Source organism: Phyllopteryx taeniolatus, chromosome 6 (assembly GCF_024500385.1).
Source record: "Phyllopteryx taeniolatus isolate TA_2022b chromosome 6, UOR_Ptae_1.2, whole genome shotgun sequence".
In the NCBI taxonomy this organism is placed as follows: domain Eukaryota; kingdom Metazoa; phylum Chordata; class Actinopteri; order Syngnathiformes; family Syngnathidae; genus Phyllopteryx; species Phyllopteryx taeniolatus.
In genome coordinates, this window is record NC_084507.1 from 11115273 (window position 1) to 11138281 (window position 23009).

Here is a 23009-nt window from a genome sequence, read left to right on the forward strand (position 1 = left end):
ATATTTTATTTTGGGAAAATCTCACGCCACACCACAAAACAGAAAAAAAGCATATAAATGGCAACAAGTGGATCTGCAGGCTATTGTCCCTATTTGTTCCGCCTGTGGCGGCACGGTGGGCAACTGGCTAGCACATCTGGCTCACAGTTATATTATACTGTATGTCACCGGCATTAATAACCGAACAAACATACATTGTTTGTAATAAATAATAATTTTAGGACCACTAAAGTGAAATTTAACCTCACGCCACACCTGATTATCTCACACAACACACCAATGTGACGCGCTACGATTGGTAATTAATGTTCGAGACTACATTGTAATTTTACATGGACATCTTTTACAGTTGTCCTTGAACCTTTTATGTGTCCTCCATGTCTGGTAGTGTAGTGGTACATGCCTTTTCCTTTGATGCATAATGTGCGGGTTTGATTCCCGGCAAGTCCTTCAATACCTAGCAAGTTCCGGTCGATAAAAAAAAAAACGAGTGGGTTACGTCAGGAAGGCCATAAGGCAGAACAACGGTGCCAAACACATCATGCAAGTGACTCGCTGTGGCGACCGCAGACGGGCCGAGCCGAAAGTCACACACGTGTCCTTCTTGTATTATAGCAAGCGTTGCACAATCCCATATAAAATGCAGTATTTTCTCATGTAGTGTCCAGCCCTCTAATAGACGCTATGCCCCAATTACTTGCCTGGTGCGTCATCATGCCTCCCTCCCTCAAGTAATCAGGGGAAATTGCTGTAATTATCTTAATTTATGTTCCACACACATTCAACAGAGATTAAAGTGTTAACTGCTGAGCCTATTTGAGCTCTGTTGCTAACCAAAACAGCAGCACCGACCAAAGCACATAAACAGTCTCTTGGATTAATTAAAGTGTGGCAATTTACTACATGTATTAAATATGATCTTACGTTATGTAACAAGAATTCCAGTAAATTACATGACATGATCACTTCACAATGTTGTGTGCGGCCATGTTTATGTTCTAGAGACCTATGCCACATACCGTATTTTCACGACCATAAGGCGCACCGTATTAAAAGGCGCAGCCTCAGTTACGGGGTCTATTTCTGTATTTAACACATAAGGCGCACCGCATTATTGGGCGCAGGCATGGTAAAACATACGCTAGCTTAAAACATACGGTAGCATGCATGCACGCTAACACATACGTTAGCATGCATGCTAGCGTATGTTTTTAAAAAGGCAGCGGGAGCAAAACTGAGTTCGGTTGTACTTTATTGAAGTATTTAACAATGTACTCATGTTATTTTTTTTTTTATCAATCCTCATCCACAAATCCATCAAAGTCCTCATCTTCTGTATCCGGAATGAACAGCTGGGCAAGTTCCCCAACAAACAAGCCGGGTTCCCTCTCGTCATTGTCAGAGTCAGTCAAAGCAGATACCTTAGCCCAGGCATCCACTTGCGAACCATGGAGTCGTTGATCTTGAATTGTCTCACGGTTGCTCGATTCCCATGTTCCTCCGCGTAACTGATAGCTTGTAGTTTAAACTGTGCTTCATAAGCGTGTCTCTTCGTAGGTGCCATTTTCTGGGGTCCTTAGCCAATATAGCCGTATTGGGGGCGTGCCTTTAGTGTCTTCTGTCACGCGCACCCTTCCCCCTTTAACGTCTGCATGCTGTCCTCAGTCACGTCCGCTTTTCCTCTACATAAGCAGCATGTCGGCAGGAAATGCTCCCAGTCAGTCAAGCGGAGCGCTCATCAAAGTCACACAACAACATTTACAGATTTTGGAACTCGGTGCACACATAAGGCGCGCCGCATTATAAGGTGCCCCGTCCATTTTGGAGAAAATTTAAGACTTTTAAGTGGGCCTTATGGTCGTGAAATACGGTATTTTGTTCCTGCAAGTCTGCCTCGATTCTTGCCATTTCTTTGTATTCCTGTCTAAAATAACAAGTTTTACCTTGTTTTAAACTCCACTTTCACTTGACATGAATTGTAATAGTAGCAGTAACATTGTTTAATATTATTCCAAAAAGGCCTAACCCAGCTGTGAGCAAAGTATAGCCCGAGGGCCATATATCACCCCTCCATTCCTTAATCCGGCCCACCGAGTATTTAAATGATCAAGAATTATATTTATTGTAATATTTGTTGTAATATTTTTGCACTTTTTCCCTAAAATTAAATGTTTTTTATTTATTATTATTATAAATAATTGGTTAATTAATATATTATAGATAATAAAATTCAAACAAGTTTAGTAAAATTACAGATTTGACATATTTTTATGATATAATTGATTATAATACAATGAATTATGATTATAATATTAATAATGACAGGGTGGAATGGTGTACGACTGGTTAGCACATCTGCCTCACAGTTCTGAGGACCCGGTTTCAAATCCGGCCAGTTTTCATGTTCTCCCCGTGCCTACATGGGTTTTCTCCGGGCACTCCGGTTTCCTCCCACATCCCCAAAAACAGGCATGGTAGGTTAATTGGCAACTCTAAATTGCCCGTAGGTGTGAATGTGAGTGTGACTGGTAGTTTCTTTATATGTGCCCTGCGATTGGCTGGTGACAAGTTCAGGGTTTACCCCTCTTTTCTCCCACAGTCAGCTGGGATAGACTCCAGCACGCCCTTGACCCAAGTGAGGATAAGTGGTATGGAAAATGATTGAATGGATATTAATAATGACAATGGATATTGGATATAACTCTTTGCCCAAATATAGCGGATCAGATGTACTGTACATGAACCGTGACAACAAAGCAGACATGCAGTTAATGTGATCCAACAAAAAGGATGTCCTCAAATGTTTGCCCGTGTGAGTAAAAAGAACCACAAGTTCTAAGAGACAGTATACACCATATCGCTAGAGAAAATTTAAACTCACTTTCTGATCTCTCGAATAATTCAGTGCCTCCAGCAAATATTGGCGAGCGGAGAACAAGGAAGGCTAAGGAACAACCTCTCTTTTTCTGCATTAAATTCTATACGGACAGAGAGTCTAATTTGTACATCTAATTTTTATCGCCAACATTTTTCATTTGCGGCCTTTCTCCTCTGAGCTTCAGCGTTTTGCGGCACAGCCATTATTGCAAATCTATCATTTATGTCAAGTAAGGACATAAGCATGAGCCCAAGTCCTGTACCTCTTTTATCTCGTCTGCTCTTTGCTGATTAACGGAAAGAAACACACATCTCCTGGACATTTTAATTAGAGCGGACATGAAGACGCACACGTGCAAAAAGTCTCAGGGCGTCTCGAGGCAATCACAGATCCGTCCTCTCCTTTCGACCATAATGCCTTTAATTGTTTTTATCCAATTAGTGAAAGGCTTCTTTGTAAGTGAGAAGATTGCTTTGTCCTGAGAGTTTGCTGGAAGATTGTCAATACCTTATGTACGGGTGTGTGTAAATTACTTTTGTCTCGTGATCCTCTCCGGACAATAGCTGACCCCCGTTTCAATCCCGTAATCCCCTTCAATCCCCCATCCCAGGGCAGATTATTCATCAACGCGGGTGTGAATAGACAACAACACTTACGTGGTTACCGCCGCCCTCTCCTCCAGGTTCGATCAGATACGTGTGATTGCCATCGAAAAACATCCCACTAAAAGAGAGTGAAAGGAGAGCACGTGAGCACAAATAGCTATGGTTTTATTCATCAATTCAAGGGATATAAACAGCTAATTAGGACATTTTTGAAGAGATTTGTTTCTATAGTCCAGCCTGTGGGACATTTGTGGAATTTGTCATGTTTTTAGTGATCTGCCTTGTATTCTGAAAAGGAAATTAAACAACAGTTATGAAAGTTTTGTGACTCACAGTATGTGGAAATTATACTTCAAAATTATACATTGACTGCTTTTGTAAACTTGCTCTTCTCTGTTCGCAGCCATGTTAGTGCAAGAAGTGCAGGTCATCTGGGAGGTGCTATGGAAGCCATTATAGAAAAATAGATTGAAAAATAAACATCCGGAAAAATAAACTTGAATTATTATATATTCAATTTTCATAATCATATTGAACATTTTGCATGTGTACCTGAAATTGTTGGCCACCTTGTCATTACGGGGTAACGCCCCCTTTCGGAAACCCTCTGATGCTTTCAGTGACATTACGACCAGCATTTTCCCTTTCTTCAGTGGAAGCTTAAATGCTTGATTGTCGCAGAATAAATATTTAAACCTATGTTTCGTAATTTTATCATATTATAAGTGTACCGGTAATTTGATGTTGTCACTGTCCCAGTGAAATATCAATTGATATACTTAAAAAAGTTTCTGAAATTTGAAATATACTTGTTAAACAGTACACAGTCATCTTGCTAACTGAATCATGTTGCTAAATGACGGTTCACCATGTGCTGATAAAATGCTATCATTCACCACCCTGTTAGCATGCTCCCATATTTAGCTGTCTGCATGTACATTGTCTGCTTGCAGTTAAGTTATGAAAAAGTGTGGGAGCTTGGCCAATATGCATTTCTAACAGCATAACATCTCCTTAATACAATGAATAGGAAGTACTATGGAACAACTTTGGCCTTAGACAACATGGAGGGAATTATGAACAGTTCAAAATAGCAGACGGAGAAAGCACAAAACCTTCATGGTAATGCTAGAAAAAAAGTCATGAAAAGCCTACTAGAACAGCAAAATGTATTTTTGGTTAGTCAGGGGCAGTTCGGTGGTAGGTGTGTGCTGACTCCCATTTCACACAAGTTTGAATGTGATTGGTTAATTCTGAGCAGTTTTGAAGTGATTTGTGTTGGTCTAATTTTTTAATATCACACAAACCTGGCATTCGAACAGGGGGGAGTAGACTTTTTATATCACTCTGTGTCCTTCAATATACATGTAAATAGACATAATTTTTTCAATATACAGTGTATATACATTGTGTATGTGTGTGTATATATATATATATATATATATATATATATATATATATATATATATATATACACACACACACACACACACACCTCCTTGAGCCATCACCTTATCGTGGTGGAGGGGTTTGTGTGTCCCAATGATCCTAGGAGCTAAGTTGTCTGGGGCTTTATGCCCCTGGCATGGTCACCCATGGCAAACAGGTCCGAGGTGAGGGACCAGACAAAGCACGGCTCCAAAAATCCCTATGATGACAATAAATGGAAATGGGTTTCCCTTCCCCCCCCCCTCTGGAGCTAGGCTTTGAGGTGGGGCTCGAAGGCGGGCGCCTGGTGGCCGGGCCTGCACCCATGGGGCCTGGCCGGGCACAGCCCGAAAGGCTAACGTGGGTCCCCCTTCCCATGGGCTCACCACCTGTGGGAGGAGCTTTAGGGGTCGGATGCAATGTGAGCTGGGCGGTGGCCGAAGGCGAGGACCTTAGCGAGCCCATCCCTGGCTACAGAAGCTGGCTCTAGGGACGTGGAATGTCACCTCTCCCAGAGCCCGAGTTGGTGTGTGAGGTTGAGAAGTTCCGACTAGATATAGTCGGGCTCACCTCCACACGCGGCTTGGGCTCTGGTACCAGTCCGACCTGGCAGGCCCAAATGTCTTGTGAGGGTCTCCTGGGAATGTCTGACAGAATCCTTTTTCAGAAGAAATTTCAACTCCCACCTCCGACAGAACTTCACCCATGTCCCAAGAAAGCTGGGGAACATTGAGTCCGAATACATATACAGGTACATACACTTTTGGTTCTGAATTTGGAGATAGGTTACTGCTTAGTGCATCTTTTTTTTTTTTTTTTTTAATCTTCAGCAAGGGCATACCTTGTGGAAACCAGGACCAAGGGCCACCACAATATTTGAAACTGGTTGCCAACTATAATGGAAAGATGATACCAGGTTGTTTTTTTTCTTTACATATGTAATTACTGAATTTAACTTCACTTCCATTGCATTGTTTTCTGTGGTTTTGATTATAATAAAGTTGAAGAATATCAAAGCGGCCTGTGATCCTGCGTTTTTTTCTGTATGCGTCCTTAAGGAGAAAAAGTTTAGACACCCCACCTTTAAGATAACATTGTTGGCTTTCAATCACTCAGAAAGTCACAGATGTCAAACACTTGACCGCCCTCAAATAATTGACCTATGCTGTGGTACATGTTCACCCGCGTCATTGAAAGGAGCACTCCTTCTAATAAGTCCTAGATCAATTTCTGACTGAGCAGCTGTGAGGTCTTTGCGTAAGCACGAGCACCTGAAGTGACTACGCCATGTCCGTTAATGAACTTTATCTGAAGCTTTTAGGAGATTGGCTGTGTCAAGTTCCAAAGTCAGGAAGAGTGAAGTCATATAGACAATTTGTCTCTTTTCTGGCTGCCTGTTAATCCTCAATGTGTAGCAACAAGAACTAAAAACAATCTAATATGTAGTTAATTATCCATATGAAAATTCATTCATCCTAAACGGAGCCAAAGGTTTTGGTAGAGACTAAAATTTTGGTGTGTCGGTATTTTAAAGAATATTTACCATCCCTTTTTCTTATACTTCTCATCTTTTATTGGGAAATAAATCGCACATACTCACACAAGTCACTATTTTCAATGTGGGATGTTTTTTTTTCATTTTTATTGTTTTTTTATTTACAAAAAAAAAAACTGTGCAACTGCTCATTATCACGATATCAAACATGATTAAAGAGGGCAAATTTAAGAACCTTATTAAAGTCACTTTGTTCAAATTTAAGAAATCACTTAATGTGACCATTAGGAGTGAGTGATATGGGCTCAACATTATATCACGATACTTAAAGACATTTTGCCATATTATTTTTGATATACTCTATAAAAGAACAATGAATCAAGTTTTACAGTAATTGTAGCTTTCAGCATTTATGTCAGACTACCTAAATCCACCTTTCGTATTCTTAATTTAATGTAATGCTATTATTTCTTATTAAAATAATGTATTATTTTTAATGGTATTTTAAAGACATTTGCACAGTGGATGTAAAGATTAAGCGTCATATTTAAAAGCTAATTAAAGCCTTAAATTAGGAAACTCAAATTGAAAACTTTATGAGGATCTTTAAAGGACAATACAGAAGCAACGTCAATCGCATAAAGTGATGCAGAAAACTTATGGGAACACAGCTTTTGAGTCACTGCCAAAACTGTCTGGCAGCGACTGGCACAACCACTCGCAGTTGTGCATGTGATTAGCTCTAATAAAACTGTATTCGTAGCTCTGGTTCACATTTGAGCCAGTGAAACAGTATAAAACGTAGCCCAGCTACCCCCTTGCTCTGACATGTCATACATTTGGAAAAAAGATGAGACATTGATTGTTTTCCTTTACAATTTGAGAATGATGTCTTTAATTCCTTCTTAAGGTTGCCTTTGTGCATTTTTATTGTTCTTGTAGCTAGTACAAAATGTATATACAGTAAGAAAATAGACATATTTATGCAGTATCTGTGTATGTGTGTGTTATGCGTATTGGCATTCTGAAAAGGAATATGAGCTGATGGTGAACGATCTTCATCTGACATGATGGCTTAAGATGGGAGCATTATCTGTCTATATATAGTTGAGAGCTATTATTGCAGTGTAGGCTTAAATTTCTGTTAATGTGTGTGTGCGTGCGTGAGTGTGTGCGTGAGAGCATACAACAAAGAGGGGAGAGAGCAGGATGTACAGTATATTATGGTCAATACCTGACGCAGCTTATGGGAAGTACTCTCTCTGCAATGTCTGACACTGCAGTGTAGCCCATGCATGCAGGGACACACACGCGCACTTCTCTTCCAATGGCATAGTCACTGCCATAAAAGTTACATATTTTTACTTCCATCGATCCATTTTCCGTACCGCTTATCCTCGCTAGGGTCACGGGCGTCCTGGAGCCTATGCAGCTATCTTTGGGCGAGAGGCGGTGTACACCCTGAACTGGTCGCCAGCCAATCACAGGGCACATAGAAACAAACAACCATTCGCACTCACGTTCATACCTACGGACAATTTAGAGTCTTCAATTAATGCAAGTTTTTGGGAGGTGGGAGGAAACCGGAGTATCCGGAGAAACCCCACGCAGGCATGGGGCGGAAAAGCAAAACTCCACACAGGCGAGGCCGGATTTGAACTCGGGTCCTCAGTACTGTGCAGATGTGCTAACCATATTTTTACTTTAACCTGTTAACTTGGCACAGCAATTCGATGGCAATGCACAGAAATAATAAAAAAAAGATCTAATCAAATCCAATATATAATTTGCTAGGGTGGCAACTTCATTGAATAATGCAAATGTTGTTAAAAGCCTAAGCTTAATTAGGCTTGCTCAGCCTTCGCAAACGCTATAATTTGAAGTTTTTTCTTCCCTGCATTGATGAGTTGACGCTCCAATGAATAGTTGAAAATTCAGAATATCCTAAAATGTCAAAAATGTATGCATGGATGTAAATTATGTTGTAATTTGCTTAACAGAAATGCAGTTTATATTACTCTGTTATCATGACATGCATAGGTGAAAACACGGATATCATGTGCACTAACTTATTCTTTCTACTCAGAGAGAATTCAATATGAAACTGTCCAGATATGACATCCAAACATAAATTAACATGCAGCTTTCAAGATGGAAAACCCTCACACTTGTAATGAATCACACCATGAATGTGGATATTTTCGTTTATTCATACACTCATCCAGGTCTCATTGAAAGCACAACACCAGCCTCAAGTGTTTATTCCAACACCTCCAAAAACAAGCGAAAAATATGTTGGTGCAACTGTCGACGACGTGTGGTCTTATTATTCATTTACAGTGTCCCGCTAATAATGGTCATTCCTCTATTAAGATGCTGCGTCCCAATTAGACGGAAGACGCCTCCCTTTTCCCAACAGAAATAAAAACAGACACTCTACTGCAATTATCTCAGTTCGGGGTTAACCCTAACCCTAACCCTGACTACGTCTTCCATTTCAGGATTATGGAGGCCACTGTGCTCTTAGGAACCTTAAGTGGAGCAGAATTTTGTTTTGTAACCTTGGCCAGATGTGTGCCTTGCCACAATTCTGTCTCTGAGCTCTTCAGGCAGTTCCTTTAACCTCATGAGTCTCATTTGCTCCGACATGCACTGTGAGCTGTAAGGTCTTATATAGACAGGTGTGTGGATTTCCTAATCAAGTCCAATCAGTATAATCAAACACAGCTGGACTCCAATGAAGGTGTAGAATCATCTCAAGGACGATCAGAAGAAATGGACAGCACCCGAGTTAAATATGAGTGTCACAGCAAAGGGTCTGAATACCTATGGCTGTGTGATATGTCAGTTTTTCTTTTTTAATAAATCTGCAAAAAATTGAACAATTCCGTTATTTTCTGTCAACATGGGGTGCTTTCTGTACATTTAATGAGGACAAAAAGATGAATTTAAATGATTTTAGCAAATAGCTGCAATATAAGAAAGAGCGAAAGATTTAAGGGGGTCTGAATACGTTGCATAGCAACTGTATATAAACACATAAACACATTCTATTTACTTACTGTAGGCCATGACAAGTCGACAGAGCTGCGAAGGAGTGAGGAATGTCTCTGACTTTCCCCTGGTAGTAGCAGTGCTCTCCTCCCTGTCAACACAAACACACACACACACACGCGCACACACACAAGATTATACATTTGCTCAAATCCTAAAATGTCTCATATCAGTGGTGAGGGGTCAGGGCCAGCAATGCCTTCTATGCTGGCCTAAGCACTATCAGAAGAGTTTAATACTTTCGTGAAATTGTATCAATTTGAAATGTATCCTCACAGGGCGAGAGCGCAGGCCCTCGATGATGTCACCATTTTCCCGTCCTCTCACTGGTTGGTCAAAGTGCGACTAGAAAAACGTCTGTAGCTATCTGCACATTCATACTGTATATTTAATAATCAGCATCTTTGGTGATTATGATGCATCTTATTTATATTTTTTAATGTTTGTTTTTTTTCCATGTTAGATGAATGAACTTCTCCAGATTATGTACAGCATGTAGCACAGTTATGTGCTGTCGTTATGGGCATTTGTGTAGCAGTGATGGTTTCTATAATTGCGACGTCATAGTGGTGGTAGGAGGTGGATTAAATCGTGTAAATCTCCACTGAAGGCCCAGGTACCAAACGTACGCGCCGCCACTGTTTCATATGTATCATGAATGTGTGAACAGTATAAGTGTGTCACTGCTCTTTTCCATCGCAACTTCTGCACATCTTCTTTCTGTTTACTTACAAGCTCTCTGTACGTGCGCACCTCGCCTTGCTCCCAACAAGTACACACATTCATTTTGCAAAGAAGTAGTAAGTGTATGTGGTCTAAGTGCTCTGCGGAGCCATCTTTTCCTAGTTGCTTCCTCGCTGCCGAACAACCATTAGGAAGGCAGGAAGCCGGACTCCGCAAGGAAACTCAGCTTTTACCAGGATCGATTACCGCCATGATGCAGCGCATAGCGACACTCCACACTGCAATACGCCCGCCTGGTTTACGGCGTTAAAAGCATGCTGGACACCCTAGGACACAAAACTTTGTGTCCAACACCACGTTCCCCAACAGTGGACAGTGACTATGCAGCTGTGCAAGGATGCTGCACTCCTTCAATCATACTAACCACGTGCATTCTTTGACCGACTAAGTTCATTTTCTTCCATCTTGAGACTACTTAGGCAGGACATGGAAAATGTTGTGTTGTGTAGTGCGGCTTCCTGGAGACAGTGACGACAAAATGTCAAATATGACCTTTTCTTTGCTTTGACGTGTAGCTGCAGGGTAAACACGGGGGTAATTAAGTACAATTGATTATGGCCCCGTTCCCTTTAGGAAGGGCAAGGGTTAATAATGTACATGCTGGCTCTATCGCAGGGTCATGACACACTTAACAGAGAGGAGCCATACTTTCTGGACTTGTGCTTATTTGGAGCCAAATAAAATTAACCCTTACAAAATACAGTGGGGCAAAAAAAGTATTTAGGCAGCCACCAATTGTGCAAGTTCTCCCACCTGAAAAGATGAGAGAGGCCTGTAATTTTCAACATAGGTATACCTCACCGATGAGAGACAAAATGAGAAAGAAATCCATAAAATCTCTCTGATTTTTAAAGAATTTATTAGCAAATTATGGTGGAAAATAAGTATTTGGTCAATAACAAAAGTTCATCTCAATACTTTGTTATACACCCTTTGTTGGCAATGACAGCTCAAACGTTCTTTGTAAGTCCTCACAAGGTTTTCACACACTGTTGCTGGTATTTTGGCCCATTCCTCCATGCAGATCTCCTCTCGAGCAATGATGCTTGGGAGCTGTCGCTGGGCAACACAGACTTTCAAAAGAATCCAAAGATTTTCTATGGGGTTGAGATCTGGAGACTGGCGAGGCCACTCCAGGACCTTGAACTGCTTCTTACGAAGCCACTCCATCATTGCCCGGGCGGTGTGTTTGGGATCATAGTCATGCTGTAAGACCCAGCCATGTTTCATCTTCAATGGCCTTGCTGATGGAAGGAGGTTTTCACTCAAAAATCTCACGATACATGGCCCCATTCATTCTTTCCTTTACACGGGGCCTCAAAGCATGATGTTTCCACCCCCATGCTTCACCGTAGGTATGGTGTTCTTTGGATTCAACTGAGCATTCTTTCTCCTCCAAACGCGACAAGACTTTTTACTAAAAACTTTTGGTTTCATCTCACCATATGACATTCTCCACATCCTCTTCTGGATCATCCAAATGCTCTCTAGCAAACTTCAGACGGGCCTGGACATGTACTGGCTTAAGCAGGGGGAGACGTCTAGCACTGCAAGATTTGAGTCCCTGGCGGCATAGTGTGTTACTGATGGTAGCTTTTGTTACTTTGGTCCCAACTCTCTGCAGGTCATTCACTTGGTCCCCCCATGTTGTTCTGGGATTTTTGCTCACCGTTCTTGTGATCATTTTGACCCCACGGGGTGAGATCTTGCGTGGAGCCCCAGATCGAGGGAGATTATCAGTGGTCTTATAAGTCTTCCATTTTCTAATAATTGCTCCCATTGTTGATTTCTTCACACCAAGCTGCTTAGCTATTGCAGATTCAGTCTTTCCAGCCTGCTGCAGGTCTACAATTTTGTTTCTGGTGTCCTTTGACAGCTCTTTCGTCTTGGCCATAGTGGAGGTTGGAGGTTCCTTCCCTCAGGTAGGCGCTACCGAACAATGCAAACTAAAACAAGCAGACATTCCAACAGCTTCTTCCCTCTTGCCATTAACTTCTTAAACAGTTAACTTACAACTCCATTGCAACATAATGCCAATTTTTTGTCTTGAGTTTGTTGTCACATTTCTGTCGGGCCAATTATCCATTACTCGTGCACTCACTGTAGTAGTCTCGCCACTCTGCACTATTTGCATATCTGTTGTTGACCAATACTGGCCACTCATGTGCCTGAGTAGCATCTGCAACATTTGCACAATCGACATTGTCCCAGATTATCGCACGACTAGTCACTTTAAACTGCATACATTTATTAGCCATTTCAAACTGTTCTAATTGTGAGAGGACTCTGCATCTTTTTGCACAATTGTAAAAAAGAATTATAAATAAAATTAAAAATAAATTGTTCTGGCGTTACCAGATTACTAGCAACCTTTTATTGCTCAGTGACTGTTTTTCTCAATGTCTTTATGTCTCAAAAGTGTTCTCTGTCAATTGACTATCTGTTGTCATACTAGAGCGGCTCCAACTACCGGAGACAAATTCCTTGTGTGTTTTTGACATACTTGGCAAAATAAAGATGATTCTGAGCCTCTTTACAAAGGAGTAAACTGAAATCAAATAACAGAAAAGGTTATACAATTCTGAGAAACTTTTTTGTAGGATTACAAATGTATTCTCGAAAATATAAAATTGTGAAATGATTCTCATAGGATTAAAAAATGTTTCCTTGGAGAAAAAAAGTATTCTAGTATATTATGACATTTACCACATTATTCTGTAGAATAAGGTTACCACTGTATTCCCTAGACAGCATAAAATGGTAACATAAAGCTACTTCTCGCGGGGCGGCCGTCTCCGTTGCTGCCCAGATGAAGTTCATCTATTTTGCACAGCATAATTTGCAGTCAGCTAAAAGTGTTGTCATCTGTGTTTACCTGAAAGTATCTTCACACTGCCGACAGGACTCCTATGCGGAAGGTATACATTATGTCCGGCTAGTGATGTGGTATCAGTGTCGTCTTATCATTTTTACAAGTATGAGTACAGATGTACAATATGGGCACTTATAGCGATGCATCCCTACTTAGAAGTGTCATTTTATGTTGACGTTTGTGCTAGCAATGCATCACAGGACCAGGAAGGGCTCTGATATCAGTCTTGGCAACATCAGGAGCACACAGTTATGTTACAATGACCTCTATAGTGGGCATATAGTGAAGAAACTCCCAATGTCTGTCAAATGCAAATAAGATAGATGGGTCCGTGAGAAAAATGCCGACTCCTAACGGGTCCACGGTGCAAAGAAGGTTGGGGAACACTGCTTTAACAGACGGTCAGATTGTTTGGGATGATCACTTTTAACCTCATGTTAGTCAATGTTTTATGCCACAGATACTCAAATTCTACTCTCATCCAACATGAGAAGAGACATTAAAGGGCCCAGAGAGAGAGAAGAACATGCAGCTTCACTGCATGCAAATTAGGAAAATATGCATTTTGAGAACTAGTACAACGGCCCCTTGAGATATGACAACAACACACATTTTGAGTTACAATAGCATAGAAGAAGAATGATTTGTAGAATCTTACAGCGGTGACGACTGTCTTCCGTTTCTCTGACAAATGCTTTTCCACGTACTCTGAAGACAGCAGATCACTGGATGAGAGAAGACAAGAGGGGGTGGGGGGTAAAAGGTCAGAAAATGTGTAATTTTCATTCAAGTATCACTCCGTCGTGCATGTGTTGTTATATTTTATGTTTATGGAAGGATTGTATTCTGTCTGAGCCTTTCAAAGCATAGGTTTGGTTAATTATGACTGGCGAAGAGGGACGAGGCTATTTCCAGACCGCAAACAATTAGTGCCTTTGAGACGACGTGTGTGTGTGTGTGTGTGTGAGTTTAGTATTGCACTGAAGGACGAATAGAGGTTGCAGCAAGAAACGGGAACACTGGCAGAAGAGGAAATAAACTGAGAGGGTTAGTAAGAGGAGGACTGTGAAACCAGTGTCCGTGTGTGTGTGTGTGTGTGGAGGGGGGGGCTTTCTCAACAGTAAGTATCCCAAAGGAGATACTCACACACTGCTTGCAAAACTTAAGACAAATACGTATGGCTATGAAGCACATTTGTACAATATCTGAGGCAGTTAAATGCGCTGCAATATGCTGCAGAAGCAAAGTATAAAAACCAACAGCCAAAAATCAAAGTAAAAATTATTATTGGAATAAAATGGCCTTGTAAACTAGTGTTTTAAATGGACACAGAACAGCTCAATTGACATCCAAAGTCAGAAGTTGTACAATTTTGAGGTCAACTTAATTTTTGGAGGAAAAAAAAAAAAGTCACACAAAACTTGAAAATCATGAGGGAGAGCTCAGTGAGCATCTAAAGAATTTTTGTTTGGACTTTTTGTGGTAACGCCACAGACGGCTACCCATGATCGGAGAGGAAAAGTAGGATTATCACCATAGAACCAGAAATGGAACTAATTACGACATAGAAAAGGGTCTGGCTGCTCAAGACAGTGCGAGCAATACAATTCACTATAAAAGACCGATTAATTCCAGCAAACGCTATAAAACACCACTAGGTGACAGTATCCCTCTGCAAACTCTCTTCATGTTCCTGTTCCAAGTAGTTTTTACTTTGTTTTAGTTTTATCATCGAGTTCTTTTTAGACGTGTATGACACTAAGAAACAAAATATTACCTTAATGACCTGTAAAGTGAAAGTAAATATGTCTTCTAAATTTGACACACCGTCTAGCAACTTTCTTATGCCGACACATCCCGATATGTTTAAGCCACCAGAACCAGAAGACAATGACCGACCTGAGAATTAGCCTTGTTCCTCTAAGCAGAATGGTCATTTTTGCCTCACATTTATTAATAATATGCATTAGTCTAGTATAAACTAACATTGGCCGCAATCATATATTGTCACTTTATCACATATTTTTCTCATATATAGCATTTCATACACTTACAAACATCTTTAAACATTGCTGTATTCCTAAAAATGCAGTACTGCACAGTACAGGCTACGGCTTCCAGCAAATCACACATCTCTTGCCGGTCTCTGCTAAGTGGAGCTGAGTGGCCACCTTCCACTCTCCACTTCCGTACTTCCGGTGGCATGTACCAAAAATAAGGGCATCCAAAAACGAACTTCCTCCTTTTCTAACATTTTACTTTGAATTACGGAAGCTGCTAAAATAACAGATTTAAAAGAAAAGCATCCTGAGCAATAAATTTGATGAATTATCCAGCCCTAGTTGGCATCACAACAACCCCACCACCACCACCCCGCCCCCATCAACCCCAAAAGAAGCCAAAGAAAAAGCAAAACACACTTGTGGAGTTAATCGTTTAGATGCTGATGGTGAAGTTCACTTGTAACACTTGAGAGACATTTGACAAAGATATCAAGATGTCCTCTTTAAACAAAGTTGTTTCCGTAGCAAAGATGATCAAAACGGAGTCCGACAAAGCATAGAACAAGCTGCGCTCTCCCCCATTAGGCAAAAGGTAGCAGAAGTAAGGTGCATCACTACTTTTCTTCCTCACAACAGCGTGCAGACCCACACAGGAAATAGACTCCTCAGTAAGACTAATGGCTGCTTCAGTGTGCCGGGTAATAAAAGCAGAGAGATAAAATGGAAAGATGGAGGAATGGCCATCATGGGGGGAATAAAGAGGCAGCCAATGTTAACGAGAGGGGGGTGTCAACGCAGACCTCAGGGCTCTTACCAATATCCCATCATGCACTGCTCCAAGGTCCTTCTGGGAAAAACCCTGCGCCATCACAACTATGTAATAAGAGCCACGGAGCTCACTTGTCAGCCTCCGATTGCACATCATTGCTCACCTCAGACAACCAACAACACATTAAACACGGACGATGACGGGACCAAACTAACGTGCATACACTCCTGTGATGAAGACATGCTCTGCGGGTCAAAGGCGCGCTGTTAGCCTTTGTTCAGCTGGGATGTGTGTTTAAGATTCACAGCTTGTGATCTTTATCCACGCTGAGCCAGCCCAGCGAGGGGGGGGCGGGGCCGAGAGCGAGCGAGGGGGCCTACTGAAGCGGCATCGGAACCGCAGCCTCTGATGGAGGTGGCCTGATAACACATTTCAGCTGTAATTCTTAGAGGATTTAAATGATTTATTAGACAGAGATGCAAAAACTCAAGCCCTTGTTCAAACTCAGAGGCTTGACACCAGGCCCCCCAAATAGACACACAGCCCCCCTAATACACACACGCCTCTCCTCATGTTTACATGCTGATTTATAATAAACATGAATACAATACTGACTGACCTCACCACTGGCCAAGAAAGCTCACCAGCGTCTCTACTGCCCGAGCCCCGACCCCCATCATGTCCTCGTTCTACAGAGGGACCATAGAGAGCATCCTGTATAGTTTATTTGTTATTATTTGTACTGTGTTTTGGAGCACCGCGGGCCCTTGAGTACCGTAATTTCAATCCTCTGTATGTGTTACGCATATTGAAGAATTGACAATAAAAGTACCTTGTAGCCTTATGGGGGGGGGGGGGATAATTATTTGATCCCCTGCTGAATGCGAAAGTTTACTCACAAATGAATAGTCTCGAATTATTCTGGTTGTTTATTGATTGAATAGATCAGTCAAAAATGCGTAAAAGATGCAAAAACTAAAAGTTACAAAATGTGTATTTTATTGAGTGAAATTTACAATATTTGAATTCTGGCTCCTACAACTTGGCTGGTGCCACTGCCCATGAGGCACACTGCTATGAACAGTCAACCACTTACTAATACTCCTGATCTCAACCCTTCATAAGAATACATTTTTTACCCACTAATCTCGATACCACCATGGACAAGACTAAAGAGCTGTCAAAGATTGTGCACATCATCAGCAAAAGGAATCCGCAAAGGTTGAATCAAGGCAACTGGACTGTTCTTGTTTGTTGAAGACGTTTCACCATTAATCCAAAAGGCTTCTTCACTTGGAAAACATTAGGTTTGGAGTCTCCCTATTCTTTGCTCGGTGGGTGTGTTCCTTGGGGGTTGCCAACAATAGGTTGCTTTTGTTGCCCGATGTGGTTGGTGAAATCCGTTGTTCACATCTTTTCGCAAAAAAGCTCGTTAGGGACACTCTTCCTATTAAATGAGGCGACCTTTGGAGGGAGAGATGTAAGGACGTTGTTATACGATCGCCTTCACCTTCGTCTGTCTGATCGTTTCACGCAATTGACGAGTTTTCATTGGTAAAACCAGAGGTCATCTGGGGTTCCAACAATGCAAAGTCGATACCATACGGGCGACATAAACCACGCATTCATCATCAATAACATTTGCGGATTCCAGGCTAATAATGACAAAAATAAACACACACAAACACCGTCTTCCCTCGTAGTTGTGCCTCAGCTCTCGATGCTTGCTGTGGTATTAGAAGCAACAGTCGGCCACACATGAAGCCCACACACTGCACGACAGTTCAGTCAGTTTCGGCCACGCCGCTTGCTGTGCAGCGGACTTAAGAAAATAATAAGAAATGGCTACCTCAAATAGACGCATCCCTCTTCCCCATCAGGGGGGGAAAAAAAAAAAAAACAGTACTAAGTGTAATTATCTCTATTAATCACAGAGAATTAACAGCTGAGCCCATTTGAACTCTGTTGTTGACCAAAAGAGCAGCACCAAAACAGCCTCTCAGATCAATTCAAGTGTGGCATCTTGGTGTATGTTGTAAATGATTCCCTTACGCAGTATTAAAGAGAATAACGTAGTGGTTTTGTGGAGACGACGATTAGCCTTTGCGCCTCTGCGTTGTGTGTGTCCAGGGAGCTGCTTGACTCGTTTGTTTGGCTCACTTTACCACCATTCTTGCCAGTTTGCTACATTTCTCCATATTAGTCATTTTGATTTAGTTTCAAAACCCCACGTTCACTTGACATAAACGGTAATATATTGGTAACATTGTTTCATATTTTTCCTTTATATTATTTAGCTTCCTTGACAGACTAGTATGGAAGACAGTTCTCTCTCTGATGCAAAGGAGTTGTACACCACTGCAAACTCCAACCACAGTACAAAACATATTGTTAAATGAGTACCTCTCTGACAGTGCAAATCCAAACTGAGCATTATTATCTTTGTGAAAGCACTTTATTTGCTGTATGTATTGGATCTCATTAGACTTTGCAGCTGCACCTAATATTGTGTCTAGTAGAGTGCCTTTCACGTAGGTTTGTGTTTTGTACTCTCATGCTCTGCATTCACGACCTTTTCAACAGTCTACTTATCCTCCGCTCTGCCAGAAGACGTTTTCCTCGGCTCAGTCGCCGCAGCAACGCCTTGTGTTGGCGTGCTTGTCAATCAGAGGCTTTCCGACCAGACGCTCTGACACTCAAGCTGACAAACCATTCATAAGCAGACACACGAGGCATTTACGTCACATCCTTCTCTCGCTTGCTCTCGCTTCCCCTTGAATGTCAGCCAGACAACTCATGCTCCGAACGGGCAAAAAGTCAAATGGAAACGCTGCACTCACAAGACTTATTCCATTTTATTAAGAAGCTCTTCGGGAAGAAAATGAAGCAGTAAAAAGCAGACTGGCATCATCCTTCCTTTAAAGAACGCAACCAGTATGTCATCCTTTTTTCTTTTTTTTCCCCCGATATACCTGTACATTGCCATTATAAATCCTTCTCCTTGTTATTTTTCTTGTGGTGGGTTGACCTGTGAGGCACGTTATACAAGCAATCAACACGACGAGTTGCTTCTCTATTTGTGTCCGGCAAGAGCGCAAGCTTCAGGTCTCTTCGTAACTGGTTATCGTTCCGTGGCTTGGTCTATCGGTGTTGACCGCACACATAAGGATTCATCAATATTGAACGGGGTTTACATTTACAATAGTTGGGCCTGACCATTTTCCCAGCAAATTGTGATGGGAAAATCACTATTCACACACCCCACACCACAGGACAATCGTTTAGAAGCATCCAACAATCAAGCCATTTCTGACTTTGATTTGGCGCGACGGAAAATGCTCAAATTCGACAAAATTACCGTTAGGAGTGTACGCCGCTTACAATTCCTCTCACACTCTGTGTCGCCGGGCACCGCATGGATGAAACAGCACAAAAAAGGCAAGTTTGGCAGAACTAATGTTGATGTGAGTGTGTGGCGATACTGGCGCAAGAGTGGAGCTACCAGTCTTTCATTTGTTCCACAAAGGCTGAAGTCTAATCATCCCAAAAACAAAGACATCCATACACTGTCGACTTCGCTTCCATGGATGGATTCACCATTCAGGGTGATATAAGAAGGACAGCGGGAGGTACACAAAAGTAGAGAACGTGCTGTGTCAAGCGGCCATAATGAAGAGTGGAGTGCTGACGAAGGACAGGGTGAGGGGTGGTGTTACGTTGGAAAGGTGGTGGATGAGGAGAGAGGAGGAGGTTTTCTCTTTGGGGATTGCTGCAGCTGCTCTCACCTTAACACCCCCCACCCCGCACCGAGGCCTCATAAAAGGTTTTCATTCACTCGCCAATCACTTATCAGGAATGTCTCGCTACGATGACGCCTCTTTCTACACAAGCAAAGAGAACTGATGGCAACCCCCAAATGTTGACTTGAGGAGCTTTTCTTGGCATCCATTATGTATTGTGGTATAGCTGTCCGCAGCGGTACCAGTCTGTGTGACCTTTCCTACCGGGCTTCATAGAGAGACCAAAAAAAATCATTCAGTTTGGAAGAAGTTTTTTGAAAATCAGTTGCATCCACCTGTGCTTCTGTACAAATGTCAAACCACTTGTCTCTGTCACGTGATACTGCAGTAAAAAAAATAAAATAATAAAAATACAAAAATAAAAAAGCCCATAAGCCAGCAAAAACATTTCTTTGGAGAGCTTCTTCTGAAGGAGGAAAAGGCCAAATGATGAGAAAGAAAAAGAGCCTACAACATCCAAGAACATTTAAAAGACAATAGCAGCAGTCCGACTTACAATGCAGCTTTAGTGCAACAGGATATTCTCCATCAACTCCATTCATTATAATGGTGATTTTTAAGCAATGTATTTTATGTTTTTGTATGCCCGTCTGTCAAAATATGGCTTCGCGTGGAAAGGCTCCGTGTTGGGGAACACTGCTGTAGCACACAACACGCAGAAAGGAGCGCATGGAGCTCACTGTTGCATTATGCAGTGTCTGACTAGAACATGCACATCTGCGTGCATTGGTGGTGAAATCTTTGTTTTTACTTATCATGAAAACTGAGTGAGACAGCTCGGCAGAGGCTGGACAAAGAGGGAGGTGGCTAAATAAGAGAATAGGTTAAGGTCATCCCAGCTGACCTCACCATGGACTCAGCATCTGTCAATTAAAGGGATTGTGACTGAGGTATTAAGAGGGAATCGATCCCGTGGCACCAGCGGGATAGCCAGCTATGTCAACCACTACACCACCGCAAGCCACTTTCCATTTCCCTCATTGAGCAAAACACTTTGCTTCCTGCTAATGTTAACATACATCTGGAATAACAGCTTGATGTTACAAAAGTGAGTAAAGTTCAAAATCTTTTATTTTCATAAATTAAGACAAATGTTTTTAAAAACGTTAATATTCAGAATAATAATCCGAATATTTTACGAGATCTTAACATGGTTGATTTAACAAGACAACGACCCCAAACACCCCAGCAAAACAAGCAGCATCTTGCTTCCAGATCAACAAGATGAACGTTATGAGTGCCCAGCCCAATTCCGACATCTTAATCCAATAGAAAGTATGCGTTGCCAACATCAGCCAACTTATTTGCTGGGTCACTCACTCATTGCGACGAATAACTTATGACTAACGAATAACTTTGTCTTTTGTTGTCTTATTTTCTCACTCCCCTCTAGGAACCTTGTACTAAGAAACCACAGCGGCAGCTTACAAAGTCCACTGTGACACAGTCAAACTGTTCTGGCATAAAAAGGATACAGATCCTCCTTTCTGCTTGACCTAACAACTGAACAGGACACAAAAAAAGAGAGACTAAAAAACATAAAAGAGTTGGACGGAAATAAAGCTATTAGAAAGATTTTGATATGATCGTAAAACTGTGCGTGTGTGTGTGTGTGTGATTAGACTACATGCAACCTCAGCTACAGCTATGAGGAAGAAGGCAGGAGATGGGTATGGTATGGATGAGGGCAGTTTTATCTGTTACAAGGCACTCCTTTCAAGTAGCTACCTCCCCCAAGCATATAAATATATCAACACGGTGTCCACTCGATATTTCCCCATCTGCTCGTCTCCACCCACACAGCAACGAGACGAGAGGGTGCTATTCTTACCATTTTTTTCCAGTCCTCTTATATTCTGTCACTCTCAACTCCTAATCCCCGTCACACACATTTGTGTGTTTCACATTGCGTCCTCACTAAATCAGATCACGCCTGCTTTCAATAAATTACTGAGCAGGCAGCAGAGGAGGAGAGACAAGGATGGCGTTACAAATAAGGGGAAGAGCGCCGTTGGCTTGTATCAGTGTCATAAAGCAAGTAGTGTGTGTGGTACATGATCTGGGAACGGACTTAAATCACACACATATGGATGTGGAAGGTCACACGTTCAATTAGGTACAAGCGCACGATTGTCGGCCCTACATCAGCATCTTTTACGCTCCGAGGCAGCCAACGTGAAGCATTCACATGTAGGTCCATATCCTAGAAGAGCCTTTACCACAGCGACGCCAGTTAGGGTAGTAAAATATCTCATTGTACATTATGCTCCCAAAGATTTGACATTTTGTAGTCCAATTCTCGCTCAAATGATCTCAACGAGATGTGTAAAAAAACTAAGTTTAACGTTAAACTTAACTGGAATGTTAGTTTAAGATTTTTTTTTCCCAGTGTGAAAAATGACATAGACTAGCAATGAAAATTTATTTTGTGTTAAGAGTTTTTTGTTGTTTTTTTTTATTGCGAATACTCCGCTTTAATTCACTTTCCATTTTTCCTATGTGAAAATACTGTAGTTTTGAAATGAGAACAACTTGGAAGTCACAAAATGGACGGTGTTCAATTTGGGAAGAAAATTGTGCAATTGATTGCGCTTGTAGAGACGATAATAATCTAAAAGTCCATTTAAGTCAGCAAGAAGAGTGTGTGGAATTAAATCAAAGGAAAAAATTGATAATTTCAATTCCTTTGTCTTAATTTTGACCCTCTTTTTAAGATTCACTACTTTTTGCCTGTCACATTATTTCCGTCTATCCTTGTTGTTGTTTTATTAGGACAACACAATGTGCCACTTCTGCATGAGGCCCAACAAGATGATAAACAACATTGCAGCTGCTACTTTTCAAGGTTCGCATGTTATTGATGTGCGCAACGGTATTCATCCACACACAAATTTAGCCACAGGCACACCGACACGTATACACAACATGCATTCATCGAACTACCAAGCCATGGGATGTTTGCCTCTCCTTTTTTGCAAATGCACCGAGTTGGATTAGAGGGATCCCACGGCATTAGCATAAAGAGCATGCCTGCGTGCAGGAAAGCTAACGTGACATTAGTAGGACTAAGAACACACTGAGCGCCTGTCAGCGTCAACACTGCACACGGGAGGGACGCAAGTCTTCTTGTTCCTGTTTCGTAACACTGAAGAGATGATGTAACACGAATACGACAATCCAACTTGGCCCCACTTCAGATTTGTTATTAGGGTAGGGAATATTTTTTTCCAATCAGGGGCCATTTAAGTCCTCTGCGGGCCACAATAAGTGTGTGGAAAAATATGATGCAACATTGGAACAAAGGTTTATTATTACCATATATGGTATGAGCATTTGTGGGTTCAAAGTTTTTATAAAAGTT

The 23009-nt window shown here is 41.5% G+C and overlaps 1 protein-coding gene across 2 annotated transcripts in view; it reads right to left on the reverse strand.

Moving 5' to 3' along the window:
- Positions 1 to 23009, reverse strand: part of adam22 (ADAM metallopeptidase domain 22) — a 78829-nt gene that overhangs the window by 40721 nt on the left and 15099 nt on the right. For both annotated transcript variants that reach the window (XM_061777427.1, XM_061777426.1), the window contains exons 4-6: positions 13735 to 13801; positions 9469 to 9551; positions 3535 to 3601 (exon numbers count right to left, since the gene is read on the reverse strand). In XM_061777427.1, coding sequence (XP_061633411.1) covers positions 3535 to 3601; positions 9469 to 9551; positions 13735 to 13801 — 217 coding nt within the window. The remainder of the gene's footprint in view (positions 1 to 3534; positions 3602 to 9468; positions 9552 to 13734; positions 13802 to 23009) is intronic.